General features: G+C 55.9%; 10 protein-coding genes across 10 annotated transcripts; 5 read left to right on the forward strand and 5 right to left on the reverse strand.

The window, feature by feature from the left end:
- Positions 1–210: 210 nt before the first annotated feature.
- On the reverse strand, positions 211–2,026 carry B0H64DRAFT_364517 (uncharacterized protein; the record flags this gene model as incomplete). The annotated part of the gene is made up of 5 exons (XM_062801837.1): positions 1,703–2,026; positions 1,438–1,651; positions 971–1,374; positions 540–916; positions 211–475 (listed from the first exon to the last, which is right to left on the reverse strand). Exons 1-5 carry the CDS (start codon positions 1,982–1,984, stop codon positions 211–213), a joined length of 1,542 nt encoding a protein of 513 aa, XP_062657229.1. The 5' UTR covers positions 1,985–2,026.
- A 1,136-nt stretch (positions 2,027–3,162) lies between these two features.
- B0H64DRAFT_405321 (cytochrome P450) lies at positions 3,163–5,196 on the reverse strand. The gene has a single exon (XM_062804439.1). The coding sequence runs from the start codon at positions 5,049–5,051 to the stop codon at positions 3,291–3,293; it is 1,761 nt and encodes a 586-aa protein (XP_062657230.1). The 5' UTR covers positions 5,052–5,196; the 3' UTR covers positions 3,163–3,290.
- An 897-nt stretch (positions 5,197–6,093) lies between these two features.
- B0H64DRAFT_327830 (uncharacterized protein) lies at positions 6,094–7,944 on the reverse strand (the record flags this gene model as incomplete). Its single annotated transcript, XM_062800805.1, has 2 exons — positions 6,094–7,252; positions 7,310–7,944. 2 exons carry the CDS (start codon positions 7,942–7,944, stop codon positions 6,094–6,096), a joined length of 1,794 nt encoding a protein of 597 aa, XP_062657231.1.
- A 1,653-nt stretch (positions 7,945–9,597) lies between these two features.
- Positions 9,598–11,190, forward strand: B0H64DRAFT_405324 (uncharacterized protein). The gene is made up of 3 exons (XM_062804440.1): positions 9,598–9,619; positions 9,671–9,890; positions 9,953–11,190. Exon 3 carries the CDS (start codon positions 10,005–10,007, stop codon positions 11,001–11,003), a length of 999 nt encoding a protein of 332 aa, XP_062657232.1. The 5' UTR covers positions 9,598–9,619; positions 9,671–9,890; positions 9,953–10,004; the 3' UTR covers positions 11,004–11,190.
- A 468-nt stretch (positions 11,191–11,658) lies between these two features.
- B0H64DRAFT_466363 (uncharacterized protein) lies at positions 11,659–13,054 on the forward strand (the record flags this gene model as incomplete). Its single annotated transcript, XM_062807690.1, has 1 exon — positions 11,659–13,054. The coding sequence occupies one exon, from the start codon at positions 11,659–11,661 to the stop codon at positions 12,784–12,786; it is 1,128 nt and encodes a 375-aa protein (XP_062657233.1). The 3' UTR covers positions 12,787–13,054.
- Positions 13,055–13,454: 400 nt separating this feature from the next.
- Positions 13,455–15,153, reverse strand: B0H64DRAFT_218875 (glycoside hydrolase superfamily). The gene is made up of 3 exons (XM_062799551.1): positions 14,822–15,153; positions 14,421–14,750; positions 13,455–14,361 (listed from the first exon to the last, which is right to left on the reverse strand). The coding sequence occupies exons 1-3, from the start codon at positions 15,005–15,007 to the stop codon at positions 13,639–13,641; spliced, it is 1,239 nt and encodes a 412-aa protein (XP_062657234.1). The 5' UTR covers positions 15,008–15,153; the 3' UTR covers positions 13,455–13,638.
- A 529-nt stretch (positions 15,154–15,682) lies between these two features.
- Positions 15,683–16,903, reverse strand: B0H64DRAFT_327841 (starch binding domain-containing protein; the record flags this gene model as incomplete). Its single annotated transcript, XM_062800806.1, has 2 exons — positions 15,683–16,738; positions 16,802–16,903. 2 exons carry the CDS (start codon positions 16,901–16,903, stop codon positions 15,683–15,685), a joined length of 1,158 nt encoding a protein of 385 aa, XP_062657235.1.
- Positions 16,904–17,995: 1,092 nt separating this feature from the next.
- B0H64DRAFT_376589 (Aconitase/3-isopropylmalate dehydratase) lies at positions 17,996–18,732 on the forward strand (the record flags this gene model as incomplete). Its single annotated transcript, XM_062802487.1, has 2 exons — positions 17,996–18,108; positions 18,153–18,732. The coding sequence occupies 2 exons, from the start codon at positions 17,996–17,998 to the stop codon at positions 18,730–18,732; spliced, it is 693 nt and encodes a 230-aa protein (XP_062657236.1).
- Positions 18,733–19,698: 966 nt separating this feature from the next.
- B0H64DRAFT_466369 (major facilitator superfamily domain-containing protein) lies at positions 19,699–21,259 on the forward strand (the record flags this gene model as incomplete). The annotated part of the gene is made up of 2 exons (XM_062807691.1): positions 19,699–19,870; positions 19,933–21,259. 2 exons carry the CDS (start codon positions 19,699–19,701, stop codon positions 21,087–21,089), a joined length of 1,329 nt encoding a protein of 442 aa, XP_062657237.1. The 3' UTR covers positions 21,090–21,259.
- B0H64DRAFT_405333 (uncharacterized protein) lies at positions 21,071–22,247 on the forward strand. The gene has a single exon (XM_062804441.1). The coding sequence runs from the start codon at positions 21,429–21,431 to the stop codon at positions 21,807–21,809; it is 381 nt and encodes a 126-aa protein (XP_062657238.1). The 5' UTR covers positions 21,071–21,428; the 3' UTR covers positions 21,810–22,247.
- Positions 22,248–22,433: the final 186 nt, after the last annotated feature.

The following is a 22,433-nucleotide window of genomic DNA, read 5'->3' on the forward strand; positions in this document are numbered from 1 at the left end:
CAATCGCCCAAGTACACCAACATTCAAGCAGTATAAATAGTGAATTTCTAGAAGTATTCTGTTGAATAAGATTGCCTTCATGAAGCTTCGCTCCTGAGCTTACTACCTACGCAGACATCTTGTGATCTGTATGTACGACTTCTCAGTACCCTCCTGTCGTACCACGCTCTTTCAGGTACCCTAAGCAAGCTGATTTGTCTAAACCTTTACCTAAGCAGGGGGGAAGATGGGGTTGTACCAGGCAAACTTGTTATCAGGGTCGTACTGACGCTTCAATTTGCGCAGTTTCTCCAGCCGCCATGTTTCATGCCCGTACCTGGCTTCGAGCGACTCGTACCCCGCGGCGTAGTTTACGTAGGTTGTAGGCCGCCTCTCCGGCTGTCCCCCATACCACAACGCTACCGTGTGGTCACGCCATTCCGTGGCAAAGGGAATGAGAGGATCATCCATCGAGTCAAACCTCGTGTCAAAATATCTGCTCAGTTCTCGTCAGCGCCAAGAGTCGACCGGCCATCAGGGGCTTTTGTCAATGTGCTCACGTTAAAATGTGTTCGTCGCGTAGAGCGTAAGCCGAGTCCTCCGAGCGGTGGCTGAGCACGCCTTCGACTGAGTACCCTTCTACCAACACTCGAGTATCTCCAAGCCTAGGATGTTGGCGGATCCTCTCGTTGTATAGATCGTAAATAGCACGCATAGATGTCTTGTTATAGGTCTGGAGGTTGGCTGTCCCAATGACGTGGGTCTTGTTCCCTTCGCACAGCCGCCCTTCCATTCCCCCGCCGACGTATTCATTAACAACACGATAGGGGACGTTCACCACATCCACAGACAGGGGTCCGAGGTCGTCAAAAGGCTTCAGCACCGCGTGGCCCTCCTCCGGCGAGCCACTGAATACGAAGGCCCAGTTTATAGTGGCCTAGGGGGGTGGTTAAAACTTGTCTCCGTCTGCTCGGGATATGATGTACTGTACCTCAGTCTTGCTCAAAGTTGTATTCATGATGTAAAGACCAAAAGAGGCAAGCCATGAGGGATCGAGAGTGCCGAGGCCTTGGAATTCGTTTACTCGATCAATCACAGCCTCTAGAGATCGTCCAGCAAACTGGTATGTCTTGACTAGATAGGTCTTCGACTTGTCTTCGGGCCAGATTTTGGATTCGAAGCTCGTGACGATGCCGAAGTTGTGACCGGCGCCTCGCATGGCCCACCAGAGGTCCGGGTGGCTGGTCTCGTTGACCTGGACGGCGGTTCCGTTGGCCAACACAACGTTCAGGTTAACAAGCATGTCCATGGTTAACCCGTGTCGGCCTTGTTGTAGGCCATGGCCGCCACCCAGGGCCGGGCCGATAACGCTCACACATTCGCAGCCTCCGGTGCCTATCGAGCGGAGCCTTTGTCAGCCATGCCTTCCATCTTTCTTACTTCCAACGTAGGCGTTACCTGTGACAAATCCTTGGTCCCAAAGACCGTCGATCACTTCGTGGCTGTACGCGCCACCTTGGAAAAAGGCTGTCACGTTATTTGGGTTGACTTCAAAGGCCCTAAGGTCCCTCAGATCAATCTCGATGCCTCGGAAACGCCCAACACTTTCTGTTAAGGCGTGGCCACGGCTGACTGTGTAGAATGGGACATCAAGTCGATTTGCGAATCGAACCTGGGACAAAGTCAGAATGGTTTGTCTCTTCCGATAAGAAAGGCGGCTTACAATCTCTGCCACATCATCCTCCGTTCCGGGACGTACGGATAGGCAGACCGTAGGTTGAACCTGCGCCATGTACCTCTCAGTCACATCTGCCCAATCCACACTAGTCGGTCCCAGGATGGTTGCCTTCTTGGAAAGAAGAGAGGCGAGCTCCTCTTGGGTTTGCGTGCTTGCAACACATCTCTCCTGTCTTTTGTTGACTTCGGAGATCGGAAGGGTAGTCCCAGTCACAAAGCCAAACGCGAGCGCTAGGCCGTATAAGGCAACAGAAGACGGCAACGGCATCGTAAAGATGGCTAAGATATCATGTGGCGACGTTGACAGTCTCCGCGTAGGTACGACAGAAAAAGGGGTTCGAACATTGGACGATGCATGTTTAAATATCCGTACTGGTCGTTACGGGGATACCGCAGTCAGCGCTCATGATAAACATTTTTTCTCGTTCTTTCAAGAGTAAAACCCTCGACCGAAAATCGACGGCCAGGAGCGGAGACCGGACGGCGATGCTCTGCGGCGCAGCCGGGTCTACACTAGGATAACGTTGGACGGCCCAGACTCATCCAATGTACCCCGGGCACCTCGGTTCCAACAATCAGGTGCTTCACCCCTTGTTTATCCTTTGTTTGCACCTAAGTGGAATCCTGGATTGTGTTCGGCCGATGCCCAAGACTGATCCTTTCGGCGATGACGCATGTTCACAGGTATGTCACCGCGCGCCACTGAGCGAAGTCCAACTCAGGGGGCACCAACTGGACGGTAACCAATCAGCAGGACAACCACTACACATCTGACCCGAAGACGACGGTCTCGTAAGGTTAATAAAAAAGAAAAACAGGGATTGGAAGAGCATGACTACTCGATAGGGAAGAACCGAAGAACTCAACAAGCGTTAAGTGCTGTAATGGAGAGTGCTCTATTATCGGACTCCCGACCTTGAGTCTCTGATGAGCCACATAACATATAATCAGATGTTACCTGTTAATATATCATCCAGCTGTAAAGGTCTAGCTAGATCCATAGGTAGGCAAGCTTTCCTCCTACCTTGATTCTGTAATTGTTCACAATTGAACAACTGTGTGGAACTAACTTCTGGCCCAATATGCTGTTTGGAAAGGGGTTTTACGGTGCACAAATGCGGTCAACGCGTAGCATCATGGATCTACCTCCGAACGTTTCCTTATACCAACGCTGTCAACACCTGCATGCATGGCCGCTCACGTGCCATTCCCTCTCCTCTAGCCCTTGTTTGGCCTGAACCGACGCAGATCGGTTTCACATTTGCTGTCTTGACCAGCTGCTAAAAATAGTGATCTGAGGCGTCCTGGTAATGATGCAGCCAGGCGTCGGCCTCCACGGCAGCAACTGCGTGTAACAGTCGCATTATTAGATGTGACATGGCACAACACGAATGGAAGGGTGTTCAATTAAAGCTATGTACAATTGGTCCTTCACAGAGCTTCAACCCGAATGTTGAAATAATGCAACCATGACGACGAGACCTGTTATTCGTATAACTTGGCGTTTCACGGACAGCTCTACGGACGTGCCGCTTATCTTACGAAAGCGAAGCTCTTCCCTTCCGTTCAATAATCTACAGGCTTTGTGCTTTAACCTCGTAAGGAGTTATCTTCCTCATCCGTGCAAACGCCTTGACCGGCTGTCGTGAGATGCCATCCAACCCAGCATACCCTCCCAACTCGTCGGGTATCTCTAACAGCTCCAATTCCCAAACGACCAAAGCAATGACCGTCCTAACCGCAAGCTGCGCCAGGCGCCTGCCCCAGCACTGACGGGGGCCCATACCAAAGCCGAGCTGCGGTCCCGCCGTGGCATCAAAGTCGTATCCGCCGTCCTCCCGAGCCACGAGCCAGCGCTCCGGCTCAAACAGCTTTAGATCCCGCGACTCGTCCCACACGCCCCAGCGTTTCCCAGCCTTGGAGGACGGGCTGCGTTTGTTCTCGTCCACGGGCACCGAAGGCAGCGTGATGCCGGGCCCGGCGCTGAGCATGAAGCACTGGCTGCCCTTGGGGACTTTGTGGCCCAGGATGTCCAGGTCCTGCGCGGCTTCCCGAACGATGACGAAAGGGGTCAGGCGTCGTGACTCTTCAATGACGGCCTCAAGGTAGGGGAGCCTGGCTTGGCGCAGCTCCTCAAACGTTGGCGGGCGCTTCTCGTGGACCGCCTGGGGGAACGTGGCGTACAGCTCCTCGCGCAGCCGCTTTTGGGCGTGTTGGTAGCCCGTGAGATACTTGGTTACCCACGTCATGGCGCTGCTGGTCGTGTGGTGGCCGGTCATGGGGTCGGCAAACATCTCGTCCGACATGTTCCGGCTGACGAGTCGGGGCTCTCGGCCCTGCTTCTCGGCCAGGGTCTGCTCCCGCATCATCATGTGCTCGAGGGCCGACTGGGCCTTGCCGGCTCGGACGTTGGCGGCGGCCTTTTTGAGCAACCCCGCCATAACGTTATGTCGCTCCTCGACGATCTTTTTGTACCAGCCTTGCTTGGACCACCACCAGTGGCTTAGTCGTGGCGTTGGCGAGATGGTGGTCCGCTCCATGACCTCGGCGGTCTCGTGCAGGACTTCGAAGAATAAACTTTGACGCGCCTCGGGGAAATTCACAGGCTCGTCCCTGCTACCTGCCGGTATCGACGACGGGGTCAGCTTATCAAGGAGTTCCAGCTGCGGCTCCGTTGCCGACTCCTCGTACTCGTCCCCGAATGCGTGGTGGAGCATGATGTCGAGCACAACACGGGCGAAGTCCTTTTGAATGTGAAACGGCCGACCACTGGCGAGCTCTGCCTTGGCCTCGAAGAGCTTGACGATCTGGAGCCCCTTGACGTGCGCAAAGGGGCCGATGTAGCCGTTGAGAAACTTGGGAGCCATCAGATCTTGCCTGATTTGGCGGCTGACCTTGAACTGGCCATCGTTCGTCTTGTATCGGGCGTGGAAGCTGCCCAGAGCAGCCAGACCGTCGATCAAAAACTGTGGCTTCTCAAAGTCGGTCCGCCTCATGAGGATGTCCTGAGCCTCATGAAAATCCGCCACAAGGATCCATGGTTTTGAGAACGGGTGTATGAAGGCCTGGGCAACGGGAGATCGGTGCTTCAGGCAGAGTTCGCCCAACCATGAACTGAGTTCGCCGTTTTGTGCGGCGTAGCGGTTCCAAGCAGGTAAGTCTCCCCATAAACTCTTTGTCGCCTCAGCATTGTATGGGATCCCAGGAAGCGGTTTTGGTCTCAACCACAGGTAAAGCAGGCACAGAGCAAGAGACAAGATGGTAGCGATGGCGACTACCGCCGTCGTCAATGGAGAATGCAAACTCCATCCAGCGTATAGCGGAAACGTCAACATTATGCTTTGTATCGATTCCGGCGGCGAAAAAGGGTTGCAACACAAAGCCGGTTTCGAACGAGCGACTGAGAGGACGGGAGATGAAGTCTGTCTAAGGGAATAGCCCTAGCTACTGCGTAACTATGGACCTTAGGGCACCTGTAACCGACCTTACCTGGGTCCGTAGACAACAAAAACCCCATCGCCGATCACAGTCCGACGTCCACGTTGTCCGCCCGCACGCCGTCGTCAACGCCGAAAGCGCGGGGCCGAGCATGCCACTGCTGAGCGCCTTTCTGCTGCGGCAGATGAGAAGATGGGCCATGACAAACTAAGTAATTGTCCGTGTTGGGCCGAACATCCCTAAGTGGTAGTTTACCGAAAATGGTCGGCCGACATTTGTCGGCGATCGGAAACGCCGAGTCAGTGTGCGCACAGTGCCGCACCGCACGCAGATGGCTCAGGGATGCAGGCACAAGCTTAGCCTGTGCTGTCCGGGGAAACTGAAAAGATGCCGAGGTGGGATCAGGCCGACGGGGGTTAAGTCCGAGGTGGGACAAGTCCGAGATACGGATAGACGGGTCGGTCCAAAGATGTACCTGCGTTGTTGAATCGCATCTACCGTCCTCCTGCCGGTTGTCATTGCATGCTCTGATGCTCAGTTAGTAATGCAGCTGAGGCAGTAAACAACATGACAAATTGAGAGACTAGAGGCTATGTGTAACGTGTTATCCAACCTGATGACTTGACACCCGGGCCCCTGGATACCTCTCTAGGCCTTCTCAGATGCCTTGACTTCAGGTAGGACGGACGGAGTGTCATGACCGCTAGCAGGTAGCTGAGTTCTTTGTCACCTGAAATGAATGCAACCAACCAATCGCCCGAACCGAGCGACCGACCGAACAAAACTGGACCTCACCGGTCACAGATGGGGGGGGGCTGAAAACCACTGCGAGTCTGCGTGAATTACACAACATGAATAAGTACCCGTGGTTGATGATCGACTGGTAAACAAACTGGAATTAAACCTACATACAAATAAAGAGAGCGGTATCAATGGAGTCTAATAGACAGATCCCCCCTTTTTCGCGAAATCCATATCCTCAACCTCAATCCCAAAGGTATCCGTCAGGTCCCCCAACAGGTCCGCCCAACCCGGGCTGACCCCAGCGCACATACTGCCAACAAATGGATAAGCCTGCTGAACGCCCGCTCCGGCGCCTCCTCCCGCAACACATTCCCGCATGGCATCGGCACTCGAACGCCAGACCCCTCCGCCGTCCACCGGCATAGAAGCTGCCATCCCACCACCACCCATGTCCGCCTCCCCACCGCTGCCATACAGCGTGTCACTAGTACTCAGTGGCGACAGGCTGTCGACCCTACTAATCAGGCGCGCGAGGGTGCGCGCCCCGACCTCGGCCACCTCGCTGACCTGGGCGAGCGTTTCCAGCGTGGCCAGTGCGTCGCGGGCGGCCTGGACGCACTCGGCGCGCGTGACCTGGCCGATGCGCGCCTCGAGCGGGTTGGCGCTGCGCCCGTGGCTGTTGCTGCTGTTACCGTTGCCGTTGCCGTAGGGCAACGGCCCGCCGTGCTGGATGGTGTCACCCGGGAAGCTGGGGTCGGCACACAGGCACAGCAGCGGCACGGCCGCCTCGAAGGTCGGCACGATGATGCCCGAGAAGCGCGTGTGCGAGCCGCCCATCAGCCGGTGCAGCGTCGAGACGCACTGGAGGAGCCGCAGCGCGGCGGCGGCGAGAGCCCGCTTGCCGTGTGACATCATGACTTGTTTGTAGAGGGGGAGGCGGCTGACTTGGTCGGATTGTTGGAGAACGGTGGGTTTGAAGTTCCAGCAGATCTGCTCGAAGATGGCAATGTGGAGCAGCTGCCGCTGCATGACAAGCGTGGGTAGGTGTTCGTCCCACTGGGTGTCTGGTTCCAAGGCGAACGCGGGCGGCATGGTTTGGAGGAAGGAGCTGCAGAATTCTTCGTAGACTTCTTCTGCCGCTATCACATCCCACTCGGGGCTTCGGGGTAGGCGGTGGCACCGCCAGAATTCGGCGAGCCGTGCTCGAAGAAGGCGCTCCGTAAACACGTTTGGGACATCCGAGGTTTCGGAGTCAAAGCCAATACTATCGGGAAGGAGACGCATTCGGGGTAGAATATCGGCGTTGAGGGTGTCAGGAAGGAATGGGATGCGGTCAAGATGCCTAGCAAGGTAGCTGCTCGCCAAAGGTCAGCTTTTGTGCAATTGTCCCCCAAGAATAAAGTGCCCATACCTGTCCCATATGTAGAGGTTGCAATATGTTCGCCGTGTCATCTCCTTGTCCATCTCATCCGCGCTGCTGGCGGAAATGACGGCGTTTAGATGTAACCCAATGTGTTGAGCTACCCGGCTAGCACAACTGATCATCTCCCAGAAGCTATTCATGTGGCCAATACTCCCCGCCGCAAGCCCGCCGTAAGCGATCTGTTGCACGCGGACCAACGAGCCCCGGGGATACAGACGGCTGCAGATGGGCCCAAGCACCTGGATGACGTCCTCGCAGGACTTGCGGATCTCGGTAAGGGGCACTCCTTTGATGCTGTCGATGGTATAACTGGGTGAAGGAAGAAACTGCGAAGCGTAGCAACATATCCTCAAAATGAGAACGAGGAATTCAATCTCGGCCACCGTGGAGACGCTGTAGAGTCCCCACCATTGCTGGTACTGGCCGAGGAACCACGGTGGATATAGGAGTTGGTCGAGCTGGTTGACCTCGGTCACGAAATATCTTACCAGGAAGTCGATTATGCGACGGCTGGGCATCATGTCCAAGGCCTTGCGGACCTGGGCCTCGATCTCGGCCGGTATGGGCTTGTCTCTGAGATCGGCTCTGTCATCTTCCGGTGCCAGCTTCCGGACAAGTGCCATGGTGTTGCATTCGCTCCGGCCGTCGTACCCGAACGCTTCCGCCAGCGACGACCACCCGGACCTCTTCCAGGGGGTCGCGAACGTTTCCGAGGTGTCATCCTCTGGCTCGCCGTCGTTCATGCTGTCCGGATCGCGCCGTTCGGTTACCATCTCAGGTTGTACATCTTCACTTCGGCTCTTGTCCGCTAGTGCCGCCGGGCTGGGTGCCTGTCTCTGGACCTGAAATGAATAATAGGCACACAACTCCGGTTGCCGCCGACGGCTGCACCTGTTGCACGGATATTGACGATCGCACTGCCCAGGCGGCCTCCAATGTTAGCAACTTAGCAGAAGGGTGATACCCCAGGGAGATCCAACTAGGGCTGATATGTACCTTTTGCTTCCTTGTGTGGCAAGGTATACACGCTGACACTTCTCGTTTCCGCCTGCCTGAATGCATTGTGGCGTTGTCGCAGCTCCCCAGCGGATGATAATGGTGCAGTTACTACAATGCAGTGGGACAAGAAGTGAGAATAAGGTAGGTAACGTGTAGGTTGGTTGTAACACACACACCCTGACTAATTAAGCGATAAGGGAAATCTTTGGGTGAAAGTGGACTGATGCCAGATCTTAAAGGTGCGTTTGTCATTACCCCGCGCTACGGGTTGCTCCGACGGATATGCATCTATGAGGCGGTGCTCGCCTTGTATTGTGTAACAAAAGGTCCTGCAGGGCTGACATATTGACACCCACCCCGACTGCCCAAAAGTGACCGGCCGGCCGTTACGAACGTGGAGAACAAAATCGAATGGTCAAATTTATAGCCTCACTAAGGGGTTTGGAAACACTAGATATGGAGAGGAAAAGCATCCGTTACTGCTATGGGCGGTACAGGTATATACAATACATCAACGGGGACTCGAGGGACACTGGAGGGATACGCATCCTTAACCCCGAAATTCCATGTCTTGGCACACCGGGGCATCCCGGGGCTAAGTCGAATGAAGCATAAAGCACGGGAACGAAAAAGCTTCCGGGGCTTGACTTCTGCATATCCGGACAACAGGGGCCCACTGTGGCTCGCATCAGATATCCGACGTGCTCACCCACTCTTACCCCCCTACCTGCATATAGTGCACGGGTGGGTGCTATGTCGGGGCCACGTTGAATGAAACCTCCATACCTTACCTAGACGACGGGAACTATCAAGGTTCGGTCCATACTCCCTACCTAACCTTAACTTGCCTGTGCCGTGCGGTTCCGACCCAGGTAGCGGCACCCGCGATGACGCCCAGCCCAGCCCCTCAAGGATGACCATCTGCCGCTGCAGCGCTCTGCGTTCAAGTTCAACAACAACCACGTCCTTCTCCAGCTCGGATAGAGGCCCGGTTCTCACTCTCCGCCTTCCTACTCCCCTCGAATCAGAACCTGGAACACCCCTCCTCCCAACCCATCCTCTCGAGCCGCCCCCGGACTCGGTCCATGTCGGCTGGCTCGATCGGGTAACTCCACCACTCCCTGCCCATGGCGGCAAAGTACGACTACGCCATCGTGCGCATTGTGCAGCGGTAGTCGAGGGCGTACGACGTCTTGGCCTCCTCGCAGATGTCGTGTATTCGCGGGAGGTCCCTCCCGTCGTTTACTGTGGGGCGGGACGGGGCGCCCTCCGAGCCCGAGTCCGAGTCTTTCGTGCATTGTCGTATCATCCTGGGAGTCCGATCCGAGTACAACGCTGACGAACTAACAGGGAAATATCCAGTATCTGCAGCACATCAGAGGCGAAGGGTTCTGTCTGGTATATTTCGACAGACTGTGTGCGATCTGTTCGGACTCGTCTTGCCTAAATCGATTGACCCAAGATGGCAATTGCAGTTTTTGGTTCAAACCCTTCGGGCCGCTCCCGCCAATCCGTTCATATACTACCTACGCTTGCGTTAGGGCTGGACAGCGGGAAGAATTAGGTATATGTAAGGCCCCCCCTCGCCGTTGGGGCAAGACCCAGGGCTTATAAATTGTCCCAATACGGCAGACGTACCCAAGACGGCAATTGGTCATTCTTCTTCCCAATCAGGCCTACAAGCATGACTGTCTTTGACAGCGCAGTTACCACTGAGCAGGTGGTTACCGCCTTCGCTACGCAGGTTAGGGGACGTGTCTTTGTTATCACCGGTGCCGGCCAGCCTAGCATCGGGAGCTCGATCGCCACAGCGCTCGCCAAAGCATCCCCTGCTCATATTCTGATCGCGTCCCGCACCGCTGCAAATGCCAGCCCGGTCCTCGCAGCCATTCGCGAGATCGACCCCTCAGTCCAAACGACATTCGTCGCGGTCGACCTGTCCGACCATGACTCGGTGCGTCGTGCCGCCCAAGAGATCCTGGCAGTCACTGGTTCCAAGATCGACGTCCTCATCAACAGCGCCGGAAACATGGCCGTGAAGGAATACACGCTCGACAAGCAAGGCATTGAGATGCAATTCTCCGTCAACCACATTGGCCACTTCCTGTTGACCAACCTGCTCGCACCCGCACTGTTAGCCGGCGCTGAGAGCCCGCACGGAGCGCGCGTGGTCAACCTCACCAGCGCCGGCTACCAAATCTCCCCCGTCCGCTACGACGACCCCGGCTTCTCGGGCGGCAAGGCCTACGACCCGTGGTCGGGCTACGGCCAGGGCAAGACAGCCCAGATCCTGTTCGCCAACGGCCTCACCGACCGGCTCCAGCGCCGCGGCGTCGTAGCGTTCGCCTGCCACCCGGGGTCCAATCTCGACACCAAGCTGGGCGCGCACCTGGGCATGGAGGACTACGCCTCCATCACGCCCGTCACCAAGCGCAACACGGGCGGCGACTTCGCCTTCACCGTCGGCGACGAGCCGCGCTTCAAGAGCTACGCCCAGATCGGCGCCACCCCGCTGATCGCCGCCCTGGACCCGGACCTGGCCGCATGCGCGGGGCCGGCTTACCTGCAGAACGGCCGCGTCGTGCAGCCGATGGCGGCGCACGCGTACGGCGCAGAGCACGTCGAGCGGTGCTGGACGCTGAGTGAGCGCCTGGTCGGTCAGAGGTTCGAGTATGGGGATTGAGTGGGGAACCGGGTACATGGAGGAAGGGAGGGAGTGCTGCATCCGGGGCGGATGGAGTGTGGAATATGCGGATCTGTGACGTTTCTAATCCATGGATGTGCTTCGTGGAACGAAATGGCCAACGGACTTTGTGTTGATTACACCAAAAGTGTACTAAATTCAAAACATTTACGGTGACACGCCGAAGTTAATAACCCCCTAGCCGAGAGTGTTGAATTTGACAAAACTCACGAGAGTTAGTTTTGAAAGTTGTTTACACAATAACTTACCTTGTAGAAAGAATGGTGACAATCCTACGAAAGAGATTCTAGTTGCAATAATTAGCGACATTACGAGGTTTCATATTACCTCCCAATGTTATGTTGTTTTATACATGTAAACTATATGAGTTTCGGTGTTTCCAGGGCTACAAAATGCTTGGTCTCCGGGGAGGTAATCACAAGGGAACCTACTCTGATCCGTAGCTTAAAAGCAACACGACCTCGAACACATCGCAAAAGAAGTAAAGGAACGGAACACAATGGAACTCAGAACCATAAAGGAAAGCTCAAGTTATATAATACGGTTCCGATAGTTTGCTTACTCTCCTTTATCCTTCCCCTCTAAACTCTAAACACTTTCTTGGGAACTTTCTCATTACTCTATCAACTCCATAATGCCACCAACGTTCCATTACTTCCCCAAATTGCCGAAAAGCATCAGAGAGGACATCTGGGCCTGTGCCATCCGCCCCAACAAGGCGAGCGCACACCTCTTCACCATCTATAACGCCGGCATCAAAAGGGAACGGTCATTGATATCCCACCACACGCTCAACCCCCGAAGGTCGCGAGGCTTTGCTCTAGCTGCTCCTCCAGCTTCTATTTCGGACGACGAGGACGATGAGGAGGATAATGGGCATGATGAGGACGATGGGAACAATGAGAATGATCAGGACTATGAGAGTGCCGAGGACCATGAGAGTGCTGGGGACGATGAGAACGATGGGGGCGATGGTGAAGAACATTTACGTTCCATCTCATGGGTCCAAGGCAACCGATCTACGTACTTGATGGATGCTGGCCTGTGGGCCGCCTGCAGAGAGTCAAGAGCCACGATAGCGCGACGGTTCAAATTAGCCGAATGGGAGATGATGCTCGAGGAAGATAAAAACTGGGAGGCTGATGAGGCAGAGCATGTTGATGATAAAGAGGATCTTCCTGATGCCCCGACCGCTGCGTGGTTTGTTTTAGAAGGCGAGTCGGTGCGTTGCCTGACGAATCCACGAACCGATCTCTTTCTCCTTGAGGCTCTTAACATCGACACAATCGACTGGAAACGAATACCGGGTCTACCCTTATTCACTTGTAGGAGGCGCTCAGAGTATCGTGTTAGGCATATGGCCCTCAACTGCCCTCTTGTTGCTGGGTGGCATGACGATGAGGGCCAGCAGGTGATCAAGGTAGCCTCCGGCGAACTTTCGTGGTTGGAGAACTTGTGGTTCATCAATTATTTTCTTCGACGAAGGGAAGGGGCTCCGTCTACTAGTACGCGGGAGCGATACCGGTTTTACGGCAACGGCTGCATATTCACCGAAGTACGACACTGCGATTGGGATTGGTATGCTATGCCCGGCGGGATATCCGTTTCCGAATTCTTGGTCGTGTTGGAATCCGAAGTGGCCAGCTATTGTAGCCAAAGGGACGGGGTGAGACGACCCTACCGAGCGGGCGGATATGACTATCGGTATTTTGGTGATAGGCCGGAGATCGGTGTTCTAGCATACGAACAGCGAGATGTTTGAGAGGTTGATGGCTGTGTATAATTATATACGTTTTTACTCTTTTTTACTCCTGCCGCTGGTTTACCAACATTTACATGGCGATAAGGCTTTGGGACCACTGGCAAAAACATTTCAACCTCCAGACCCCTCCTTCGCCGATGTAGCACGAGGTGGCATATATATGCTGACTTCAGTAGTATAAGTAGGCCTCTACTATAAATCTCCAAGCTCGCCGTATGCTCCTCCTAGCCCAACATCATTCACTATAGCGCTGTCAGCACACCCCGTCATATGGTTCGCCTCTGGTGTGTCAGGGTGTATCCTCGCACCTTCAGACCATAACTGCATGTGCAACCCTTTCTGAGTGCGGGGTCCGTGTGCGGGTAAGGTACACAAAGGTAACCTCTTCCGCAGGGCTTGCCTTCAGCACCGCATGCGGAGGTCGAGCAAGGGCCGGTGTATTGGCCGAAAGAGGTGGCCACGAAGGCGAGGAGAAGGAATGTTGACTTGTTGAATAACATCGCGCTGCTTAGGTGGTGGACGTGAGATTTGGAAGTGGACCGCCGTTGTCTCTAGCCATCCTATGTTCAGGAATGGCGAGCGGCTGGCCTTCTTGTACCCTCTGGACGTTGTCTCAACCTCTCGCCATGTCAGAGCACAGCGACGAAAACTGAAATGCTTCCGGCTTGGGCCGTCTTGGCTTTTCTTGTATGTACCCCTGATTCGTGGGATAAGGAGATCAACGAGGGGATGTGCTTAATCGGTCGTCAAAGCGGGATCAAGGCGGAAATCTGATCTTGGCCGCCACGTAGGCGGCTATCATTACAACGAGATATTACGGGATAATAGAACATGCTTGTCAAACCCCTCCTCTTACTCCGCAGCGTTAAGCGCGTTCATCTCCTTGGCATGCTCGTGCACCAGCGTCTGCGCCTCCTCGTCATCCATGTAGATGGTGAACCCATCATCATGGTTCCGGCCGTAGGAGTAATCCGAGAAACCGTATTGCCAGTACATGCTGCCACCCAGCTTCTCAGCAACGGTTGTCTTTTGCCAGCCACCGAGCACCTCGACCCGGGACCGGTTGTCGACCTTGCCGGTGTACTCGAGGCGCTTGTCGGGCGTCAACCAGCCGTACTCTTCGTGCACAACGGGCTTTCCAATCTCCCTGCCCGCGGCGGCATGGTCACGGATCCACTGGTCTGTCCACTCGACTGTCTTGGTCCACCAGTCGGGATAGGAGTGGAAGACGCCAAAGTCAATGGTATCGAGGGAGAGCTCGTGGTCAAAGTCGCCACCGTCGGAGCCATTGTAAGCCCAGTCGTCGGACTCGCGGTTGAAGCCACCCTCGCCGCCCCAGGTCACGAGATGGTTGCTGTCGAGCTCCTTGATGTATGCGCTCATCTCGGAAACCCAAGACGAAAGGATCTCCGGTGTGCAGTTGTCGCTGGGCGGCAGGTTGCGCACCCCATCGGCGCCGCAACGGGGCTCGTTACCGAGTTCCCACGCGAAGATGGCCGGCGAGTCCTTGTAGCGAGTGACCATCTCCTTGACGTAACGCTTGTATGCGTCCTTGATCTTGGGAGCAGTGTAAAACTTGACCCACGTTAGCTTCATGTCCCACAAGTTTGGAGAGTTTGGAAAGCCCAGCGTACATCGTCGTGATACTGGCCCCCCAGGTTGACGGTATAGACGTCCATGCCACCATAGTCGGCCCAGTTGTTGGTCAGCGCAACCAGAAGCTTGATGCCGACCTTGTCGGCAGCATCTACGACTTTGTCAAAGCCGCCAAGATTGATCGTGGAGGTGCCATTGGGGTGCCACCACTGGAACACAACCTCAGAGGGCCCTGCGCCCTCACCGCCGTAATCGGGCAAGCCACCGGGGACGTAGGTGCTGTTCTTGTCATTGAATCCCCAAGTACGGAACACTGTGAGGCCCGCGTCCTTGGCTGCCGTCAAGCCATTTTCAATGTCTTGCTGGTTCTATCCGCGGCAACACCGTATACGTCAGCGTTACCCATCTTGAATGTATCTTTGTACGTGGGGTTACGGACTCCATTGAAGGGGAAGTAGTAAGCGTTGCTGCCAGCGAAGTGAAAATCCTTTCCCGAAAACTTGAACTTGTCTCCCTCAACTGTGACGAACTCTGAGTTGCTGGGCTGGGTCGGGCACGCAGGGGCGGCGGCCGCCGTGAGAGCCAGAAGGCTGGTGGCAAAGAGTTTCGAAGTAGGGACGTACATTATGATGGCCCGACGGTTTCAGAACATGACCTCTCAAAAAGGAGAAAAGAAAAAAGCAGTCAACCCGACGCTGCCATGGTGTTGATATTTATCACTTCGAATTTCCGACTTTCCATTGCCACTTTTAGCAACGGAGCTCGTTGAACCGCCCCCCTCAAAAGGAAAGCGCTTGGCATATCTTGGCAGGGACGAGCGGACGCCATTTTACAGCCTTTCTTGCTTTGTTTCCGGTCGTCTCGGCCTGCAGATTAACCCGAGGCGTGTTCGTTTCCTTGCTGGTTAGGTTTATCCGAGATTCTCCGGGTTGCCGCCAGTTGCCCTTGCATGTGCTTCGAACTCTGGGGACGCGGTCCATGCCTGTCCGTAGTCCCATTCTAGATAGCATCGGGGTTGTGAACGCGCCACGAGCAACCGAGATCATCATTCTGCAAGGTTCATGGTATGTCCAGCCACCATGAGAACCCCATATATTCTACCATCCAGAACAAATAAACAGCGTGTCAACTTCGCGTCACTTCTGCCACCCTTGCCGCACTGGCCCCGTCACCAATATCAACCAATGGCTGCGCGGAGCCAGCTGCTCCATCGAGCCCTCCTCCCTCTCCTCCCCAAACAAACGTCGTCCTTAAGTTGCGCGTCAACTTCCTCCAGTTCGCAAAGGCCTCCCCAACTGCCTCATCTCCACGACGACTCGCTCACAGCGGTCGTGTCACACCCCCGCGCCACGGTGTACGACCGGTTCGGGTCGCTCTCCCAGGTGGCTGTTTCGTTGCTCGTCGTCACCTTGACAAACTTGTATTCGAACTCCGTCCCCGCGGCCAGGTTGATGGTGGAGGTCCACACTGGGTCCGAGGTCGTGTACTCGGCGGGTGACAAAGCCGGCGCCACTGACAGGTCCCAATTGCCGAGCTCGGGGATCGAGCCGACAATCTTGACGGTCTCGCCCCACGCGGTGCTCACCCGAGTTCTGAAGGCGACCGCCACGGAAGCGGCAGCGGCACAAGACGCGCCAGGAGTTGCTGTTTGCGACCGGGTGCTGGTTGCGAGCGTGGTTGCACTGCTCTCGGCGTTCGACCCGGCACCGATGGCGATGTCGGCGCATGAGAGGTAGATTTGGCCGGTCTGGTACGAGTTCCATTTGAAGGAGAGCAGCGTATGGGAAGATTGGTAGTCGGGGATGCGGATCTTCTTGGTGACGGGAAATCCACCCGAAATGCTGGTGTAGCAAGAGCCCTGGGGGGCGTTGTCGACACCCTGGCATCCCCGCCTGCTGTCCGCTTCAAAGGCATTGCAGGTGTACCAGTCATTGCGCCAGCATGGTTGGCCCTCCGAGCAGTCGGGGCTGTATCCGCAGTCTTGCCCCGACACATCCGTGCAGGACAGCGTGCCGGCCTCGAAACAGTCCTCGGCGGCCTGCTTCTCGGCCTCGGTCGGGAGGTAGTCTGGGGCCAGGAACTTGTCTACCAGAGTCTGGTTCTGACAGATGCGGTAGCTGAACATGCCACCATGGTCACCGTTGTGGTCGACACACCACTCCACATCGACGATCTGGCCCGGTGAGTAACTCGCAACCGGCGAGTTGCCCCAGTTGGAGGTCGGTTGGTTGTAGTCGATGCTCACTCGGGCATTGTAGCCGCAAGGACCGCTCCGTCCAACAGGCGCTGCGGTCAGATCAGGCCACGCCTCCACGGGTTCAAGGATGGAGCACTCAGGGCAAGAATCAAGGCCAGCCTGTACACGACGCGGTTAGCCATGTTAAGTTCCACCATGCCGCACGGGGTTGCGCTCTCTCACCTCTGCGCCGAGCCGAGTCCGACTGAATGGAATGGTCAGGTAGCCATGACCGTAAACAAGGGTCGCAGTCGAGATGATCGCAGCCCCGTAAACGAACTTCATTATTGCGTGTCAAGAACAAGAACGGATGACGAAACGTGAATGCTTCTGGGCAGTGTGGGATGACTCGGTAACAGCAGTGGGTTGGCAAAGGGCAAGCGGAGGATCTGATCAAGAGATGAGGAGCTGTGGTTTAAGTATTCCCCAACTTCCATACCCGTTGTCGCCAGCGAAGCTTGCCTGACATGCTCTGGCTCTGGGGCGAACCTGACGACGGTCCTATTCGGCGCTTGCTCGGGCTCCATAGAGCAGTCCCGCCGAAGTAGGCCCTTCTCGGGGTCCTATGTGTTGTTGTCGTCGTAAGAGAGTTATCCATTTGGGCTCCGCCACCCCGGCTCGCTCCCGTCCCCAGGACATGGCACACACACAGCCATTCCCGAAACCCAAAATCCGGGGCCCCGCGCGGAGAAAGGGTGAATTCTTGGCAGCATGTGCCAGCCACTGCAAACCGCGTAGTGCCGAGGGCTGCGGAGGATTGTCGGCCACTATTTCTACGCTTGGGGACATGTCCGCCCTAAACATGCACGAGGCCGGTCACCAGCTTGTGGAGTAAACGGGCCGAATCTTGAACTCTCAGGTCCTGCGCATCATTGATCTATCTGAATGTAACAGTGTTGCATAAGTGCGTCCGAAATTTGCTGGGGTGTCGGAGTTAAAAGGTTTAACACTCAGCTATTGTCTCCGTCCTTGACAAGCCCGAGTTGTTAGTTGCTGCATTGTTCTCGCCGGATCCGTGATCCAGATCCAGCAGTCGTCGCCGCAAGAAATGCTGAACCGATGACAACTCGCCACAGGCTTGCGAGAGAGTCAGATACCTTCCGGAGGAACTATTTCATCCAGCCCCGTACATTGGAAGGCGTGCCTCCCTGCGAGCGGACCTAAGGACGTCTTGGTGAAAAGGTACCTAGGTACGTCTAAGTACCTAACCATCACATATCTGCCTCCTAATTCCATTGAGTGTGATCATCCGCTGCAGTGATATCTGCAGGGGACCAATTCGTTTTGTTGCATGAGGAGAGGTATTTGAATCGGATTAGTTAGAGATGATGTGTCGTGTTTATCTTCTATGCGCTTTTATTGGCCTAGTCGGATATCATGTCCCCCGTCCCGGCCGCAGCCGCCGCTATCAAGGGCAAGCTGGGCGATGTGCGCCAGTACTTGGCCGCCGGTGCGGGGATGGAAGATGGCCAGACCTCGGTATTCCCTCAGTGGGTAGCTACCCTGAAACCATCGAATCGGAAGACACGAGCAGCCACGCCGGGGAGGAAACGGACGGGGGTGTTGAGGACGACACCATCGCTGCCGGGCCGTTCACGGCGGTGAAAGAGGTCGTGGCTCCTCTAGACCGGGCCAACGTCGACACAGACCGCATCTTACCAAAGAAACTCTATCGGGGGTCCCAAAACGGAGACCGGTGCCCGTTAGGGGACCTGCCGGATCTGTGTACTGATATACCCCACTACCACCACCTACGACACATTCTGTACAACCATCCTCCGCCGCGGGCTGCGCGGCGGGTTGTTTTACAACCACCGTTGGCGTCCGGATGGTCATTGGACCACGCGTTTGTCCTCAACCGACAGCCTTACAACACCAACCGGTCCAAAGTTCTGCTCAGCACGGGCCCTAACTTTGGTTGCGGCAGCTCGCGTGAGCATGCCGTGTGGGCGCTGCTGGACTTTGGTATCAAGGTTGTTTTTGCCTCGTCGTTTGGCGACATTTTATACGGGAATTCCTTCAAGAACGGGCTCCTGCCGGCCGTTATGGACCAAAAGGACATCCCTGTCCTGCTCACGGAGGCGGAGGCAGGTCGGGAGATCGAGGTTGTCTAATCCTCAACGCGGTAGGTGATGAGATCGCCAAGTTCCGTGTCACCAAGGGACCCAAGGCGATGCTACTTTCTGGCGTGGATGAGATCGGCCTGTGCTTAAGATGCTCTGATAGCATTGGCATGTACGAGAGGGAAAGGAAGAAAGCGTTGTCGTGGCTGACCTCCTCGGTTAACATTGACTCGGAATGTCTCAAGACTGCGCAGTGGACGCATCGCGCCACGCCGTGTCCGAACGGATGGGACCCAGGGAGAGCTTGCTTGGAGATCATCGACGCCCCCCCCCTGCCGGCACGGGCCGATCGTCAACTCGCGGCTTACTCGGTTAGTCTTAGTGTCACGTCACTCGCGTTGCTCTGTGGACCCGATGTGCGGAAGTTACCGGGAAAACCATTGCAAATATCCGTCACTCCCTCCTTCTCAAATCTCTCGCGCTTCTTCCATGGCTTGAAAAGGGCAAGGAAGGTGATGTTTCGTTGCGCCACGCAGTGTACGTCTCGATAGTCACTGACAGGGTTGGATGATAATACGACAGTTATACGAAGACAGGCGGTCAGCCAGCCCCCTTCAAGAAAAGGTAATTATGACTGGGCCTGTGGCCTCGGTGATCTCGGATCCGCGGGCATTACGGGCCGTGGGTGGACAGTACTAGTTTCCGCACTGTTTCACCTCCCACCAGTGGTGACTTGAAGAAGAAAGATTCGTTGGGGATGATCTGCCCTGCTTCGTTGTTGCGAGCTGTTGTTACGAAGTACATCCCTTGGCAGACATCCATATTGCAGTGCCCAGCTACAATGCCGCAAACGCGCCCGGCTTTTACCACCGCATCCCACCCAATCTGGGAGTGACCGCCCGAGTGGAAGATGCTCAGCTCCCCCGTCGTCGCTGCATCATGAATTGCTTCCAGCCCTCTTCTGGAACGGTCCACCCAACGTCGCCCCCCTGCCTCCCTCGGTCCCTTCCGTTCACAATGTCGGAAAAGTCGAATTACGACCACCACGGAGGAGGCCTGACATCACTGGTAGAGAGCGCACAGGCGTCCCACGAGTCGATCAACGTAAAGCCGCCGCCGCCGGCCGACCGGGGAAAAGATGCCTACCTCTTCCTCGCCTCGTGCTGTGTTTTGGAGGCAGTGGCTTGGGGTGCGTCCCGGTCCTCCATGCCCTAGATGCTACCTCCCAGTGATCTGACCAGCACCGTGCAGGACTGCCGTTTACTTATGGCGTTTTCAACGACTACTACAACACCCATGGGCCGTTTGACGGCTCCGACAACCTCGCCATTGTCGGGACCTGTTCCTTGGGCATGATGTACCTAGGCCTTCCACTCGTTTTCGCCTTTGTGCAGGCCTACAAGAAGCACATTCGCATCCTATGCGCGGTGAGCATCATCATCATGGGGGTCGCCCTTGCCCTCAGTTCGTTCGCGACAACCGTCACCCACCTCATCCTTACACAGGGCATTCTCTACGGATTGGGGGGCAGCATATCCTGCTCGACATGCGTCATCCTGCTATCGGATTGGTATGACAAGCGCAAAGGGATTGCCTTTGGCATCATGCTCGGAGGAACCGGTCTTGGAGGCACCATTGTCCCCATCGTGACGGAGAGGTTGCTTCAGACATTCGACTTCCGAACTACCCTGAGAGTCCTCGCTGTGGCCGTCGTGGTGCTACCCAGCAGCTTCGTCTACTACATGAAACCACGCGTCGAGCCGGATCCCCGGATCTCGCTACGGAGCCAGGTCGGGATGCGCTTCATGAAGACAGGTGCGTTTGTCGCCCTGCAGCTGGCCAACACGGTTCAAGGTCTGGGCTTCTTCCTACCGACTCTGTACCTACCAATGTACGCCAGATCGATCGGGGCTTCGCAGAGTGTGGGCGCACTCACAGTGGTGGTGTACAACATCGTATCTGTCGTCGGCTGTGTTTTGATGGGCTTCATCATTGACCGCTGGCATGTGACAACATGCTGCCTGGCGTGCGCGGTCGGCTCCAGCATCAGCATCTTTCTACTTTGGGGATTCTCCGGCTCGGTCGCGCCCCTGTTCGTCTTTTGCGTCACTTATGGCATATTTGCCGGCGCCTGGGTGTCTGCTTGGTCCGGCATGGTCAAGGTCGTACAGCGATCCGAACCTACGGCCGACACCAGCACCGTGCTAGCCTGGCTTTCGGCGGGCCGCGGCATCGGCAACGTTATCTCCGGACCTCTAAGCGAGGCTCTGTTGCGCGTGGATCATTGGAAGGGGACACTACCGTACGGGTATGGCAGCGGTTACGGCATTCTCATCGTGTTTACGGGGATTACAGCCGCGCTGAGCGGGAGCTGTGTGATCGGGCGCAGACTGGGCTATTTCAAGTGAATATCATGTTGCTCTTGACCTCCTATACGCTAATTAGTTTTCAATATTTGGCACAATAGACGATAGAAGTTACGAAGAGAGTTCAGCCGGACACAGAACCATGTGGAGATCGAGTTTATGTAGGTGGACAGGACAAAACGCCAACAACCTGCTCCGGTGCTGCCTCTTTGGAATAATGGGTAGCATTCCATAGGCCCTGGTACTCGAGGGCGGTAAGATGCTCATAAACGGGCTTCGACCCGTCGGTCAGCACCCCGCCAAGCTGGCATACGCTGGCGTGACGACCCGCCTTGTTGAAGTACACAAGGCTTCACGTCCAACGGCCGGTTGACTCGATGGATGGGGTATTATGACAAGGAAATTGAACATGCTCTTGCAACGGAGTGGCCAAGTTGCCCGGAATGGACTCCGGTCAAGGTCTGGCCGAACATGTTTCGCACCATGGCCCTTGTCATCTCGCTGATGATAGTGGGCCCCGAGCTCAGTCGCGACGAGTACTGGCATAGTACTATGATTAGCTTCGTCGACAATGTTGTTGTTGGAGGTTGGCAGCTCAAGAAGTACTCGCTGTTCATGCGGCCCATTGTGGCGCGCGGTCTCGTCCCGGGAGTCCGGCGTGTATGGCGGCACCAGGAAAGCGCACGTAGGCTCATCGTGCCCATGATCGCACGACGCCGTGCTGGGAGTCTCGAGCCGAGGCGGGGGGCGAGCAGTATGTGAAACCGTAGGACATGGTGTACTGGCTAACCGAGGAGGGGGCGGTGTCTTTTGGAATCCAACTTTATCGGGCAGAGGGAGCCTGTATGGCTTGAAGTCGACTTGCGGTGCCAGTTCGCTCTGCCCGAGAAGTATGGCTGGTCGTCATGCGGTCGCTGACCAAACGGTTCGAAGGAGTGAAAGCTACGACGCTCGAGAAATAACGCGCCTAGCGCATCGGTCGGGAAGCCCTGCCCGGGAGGCGAGCCCGGAGATCGGCCCCCGGAAGGCACAATCCCGCCTTATCAATTCTTTTAGGTAGGTACTTCCATGGTGAGAATCCGTAAGGCAAGTTGAATGAACATTAACCCGACTCGGCCCACCTGCGGTCCGGTGCGAACTTGGAGGTAGTGGAGGCAACCTGACGACGGAGGCTCAAAAGGCTATCCGTCATACTCTCCTAGAGTGCCAACTGTGCCTCCCTGCTTCGGTACTGACGGTGCCGAGCATAGCCCGGGGCCTCTTCATCGGAGAGCCGGCGAGGAGGGTTGGACGGGTATGTCGCTTCCGTCGGAACGGTGGGCAGCCGAATGCCTAGCTCCAAAATGGCGGCCGTTTTAGGGAATGAGCGACAGCTCAAAAGTAAGC

The sequence above is a fragment of the Chaetomium fimeti genome (assembly GCF_033439085.1).
Source record: "Chaetomium fimeti strain CBS 168.71 chromosome Unknown B0H64scaffold_6, whole genome shotgun sequence".
NCBI lineage: Eukaryota > Fungi > Ascomycota > Sordariomycetes > Sordariales > Chaetomiaceae > Chaetomium > Chaetomium fimeti.